The 3,242-nt window shown below is 29.1% G+C and overlaps 1 protein-coding gene across 1 annotated transcript in view; it reads right to left on the bottom strand.

Annotated features, from left to right (window-relative positions):
• LOC106690241 (uncharacterized) overlaps positions 1-3,242 on the bottom strand; it is a gene marked incomplete at its 5' end in the record, with an annotated part of 21,887 nt that overhangs the window by 4,423 nt on the left and 14,222 nt on the right. Inside the window, 2 exon segments of the mRNA XM_014435598.3 lie at positions 917-1,104; positions 2,706-2,872. Coding sequence (XP_014291084.1) covers positions 917-1,104; positions 2,706-2,872 — 355 coding nt within the window.

The following is a 3,242-nucleotide window of genomic DNA, read 5'->3' as shown; positions in this document are numbered from 1 at the left end:
GTTAGTTTTGTTATAACTAAATTTAAACACATGTGTAAAAGAGATATTAATTTAATTAAGTGTAATTATTGTAAGTGTCTGCTTCTGATTGCCTAGCAGCCCACCATAAGATTAAGAGTCTATTATGTTATAAAATTTAAATAAAATTCTATTGTCTGTTAAATATTCAAGTTAATAATTAGATCCCAAGCTATCCTTTAAATAGGAAATTAGTTAAAACTAATAAAATTCCATTCATTTTAATTTTAATAAATTTTTGATTATTACAATATAGTATGATATTTGAGGTTAGGACTTTGACTAAGTAGTACCCATTTCTATACAAGCTAAACTGATTCCTATTTAGAACTTCTGTATTAAAATATATCAAATTTGTTTTTGTATTTTATATAGTGCTTTTACACTAATCTAAAAATATAATAGTTTTCGTCTGAGCTAACAGATTTATTATCTTTAATTATATATAATAAGTTGTAAGCTTACTACTTAGTGCCCAACAGTTTTTGTTAATTTTTTATTATTTGTATTTTTCAGGAATAACACCTTTGTATCATTTTTTATTCTTTTCTTTTATTGTTATTTTTGAAAAAAATTTCATACTTTTTTATCTATTATTCAGTTCTTATATGAACTTTTGGATATGTGTCAACTTATCAAAAAAAATTAAATATAAGTCCAAATATTTCCTTATTTTTTCTTCATTAACACATTTCCACAACATGATTTCAAGAACTGGATAATGTGCACAAAAGCCCAAAACGTTGTTAGATGTGAGAAAAATAAAAAAGAGATATAAAGGGTGTTATTCCTGAAAAAGAAAAATAATAAAGATTTATTATCGTTAGTATAAATCTATATTAAAATAACTAAATGGTAAATGGTTTCCTCATTGCAAAAAAGTAAAAAACAAACATACCATCTGTTATTGGCTGTACTGGAACTTGACTTGAGATGTGCATTTCCATGAGAAGCCTCGCCTCCTCGTCTGTAGCGAGGGCCATTGCGGTAGCTCCAGAATAAGTTGCAAGTTGAGGATCAGCTCCGTGTTCAAGCAGTAGTTTGACAATTTTTGTAAATCCATTCTCAGCTGCTTCGTGTAGAGGTCTGTAAAAGTGATTTTAAAGTTAAGTAGATCAACATTCAGAAGTTTCAGTGAAAAGGTCTGTAAAAGGCTTATGTCGTTTTCAAATTTCAGGTGCGTTTTAAATATTGCTCGATGTAACTATCTTAAAGTCTCCTTTTCCTGTTTTAAGCAATATTTCAAAAATGATATAGGACCATTGCTCTCTGGGGGTCTTAGTGGGGTGGGTCCGGCCGGGAAGGATTGCATTTTTTTATTAATTTTAAAGTTAAGTAGATCAACGTTAAGAAGTTTTAAAGTAGAAATAACATGATTTTTGCACGTTTTCTTTGGTTTTCATGTTAATTGATATCAAAAATATAAGTTTAGCAAAACTGAAAATCATTACCCACCGGGATCCCTATTTTTTGGAATGTTGCTTATGTTCGCATCTGGGCCTGTATTGTGAGGGGGTTGGGGTAAAAATATAAAAATATATGTTTAAAAAATAAATTATCAATTTGAAGACTTTTTAAATGATTTGAAGACTATAAAGTATAATTTTAGCCACTTTTTAAAATATTGCTCAATTTAACTATCTTAAGTCTCCTCTTCCCATTGCTAAATAGAGGTTTTTTTAGTGGGGTGGGTCGGATGGGAAGGATTCCCATCTAAACTAGCAAACTCTGCAATCCTTTACTATTACTAAATTTTTTTTTCCCAAGACTTCCATTGGACTCCCATAATGCCTAACCATTGTCAGGGATCAAGTTTTCATTTTGTGGGACCGCCACTCAATGAAAAAAGTCAACGCTCCAGGCCGGATTCGAACTGGCCCAACCAGCAGATCTCAGATCGGTAAGACTGCACCTAACCGAGCTGCAGATGGCCCATTGCTAGATTTGGGGATGTATACAGATTAATTGAAAGTTTGATATCAATTAATATATTTAGTTAAAATTAAACATACATTATTATTTTCATTCACACATTAGATTAGTGATTGAATAAATTATTTATTATTAATTTAGTTTATACCATTAGATAACAATATATAATAAAACATATGGTAATAATATATAATAAAAATAGGTAAATAAAATATCTGGGGTCTCTATACACTTTACTGACTGGTTTTTCATTAAACTGTAATAAAAAAAACTGTTTCATATCTCATTTCTAATATTGGTCCAATAAGGTTCTATCTAAGCAATTAACTATCGTTCAAATGATCATTTAGAATGTTCAGTGATGTACCTCTTTCAAGTTATAATAAAAAATAATCTAAATTCAAACAAAGGCTGTCAAAATTCTAAATTTGAATTTTTTAAAAGAACTGAATTTATTTTTAGGTTTCATTATTAATTCATTCAATTATTCATTCATTTATTAATAGGTTTCAAAGTAGTCATTTCTAAACTCTAGACATAAATTCAAACAAGAAATTAAAAATATGTTGTATGATTTACAGTTCCTAACGATTAAACAGTACTAACTACAAACACCCAAAACTTTTTCTCTCTTACTCCCATTTTCAACGACTCATTCATTCAAAAAATAAGATTAGTTGTTAAATAAAAATAAAATAAAATAACAAGTTCTTGGTCGTGTCATTTTAATATAAAAAAAAGAATAATTAAATTACCTGACTCCACCGAGAGCACTATCGCTGACATTTGCACCGTACTTGAGAAGCAAGTTGGCAACTTGGAAGTGACCCCGAGAGCAGGCAACATGAAGTGGCGTATACCCAGCGTTGTCTCTTGGCGCCGGATTGTGATGCAGTTTCTCCAAGCAGTAATAAACAACATCCTGCAAAAAAAAATTAAGTATAATTCGTTATAATATTTATAGTTCTTATTTTTTAGTAAATTCACGCTTATTGCAATGATGTGCAGAAGATTAAGATGGTTCAGGTAACCCAATCTACCCCTTGTACCTGCCAAAAAAACTCATCTCTGGCACTATGTAATGCATAGTCATAGTAATGCAACTTTATTTATTAATTATAAAGAAGATTGTCAGGGTTGCGGTCAAAAGAGAATTAAATTAATGAGTTTCTGAATAATACAGATATAATCACAACATCTGATTAGATACAAACATTTTAAATTCAATAAAACTTTTCATAAAATAAAAAATTAAATCAAATCTTTAAAATTTAAAATTCAATAAAATTTTT

Source organism: Halyomorpha halys, unplaced genomic scaffold (assembly GCF_000696795.3).
Source record: "Halyomorpha halys isolate HHAL.00 unplaced genomic scaffold, Hhal_1.1 Scaffold1629.1, whole genome shotgun sequence".
Taxonomy (NCBI): domain Eukaryota; kingdom Metazoa; phylum Arthropoda; class Insecta; order Hemiptera; family Pentatomidae; genus Halyomorpha; species Halyomorpha halys.
Note: the sequence above shows the minus strand (reverse complement) of the source record. Positions and strands in the feature narration are given on the sequence as shown.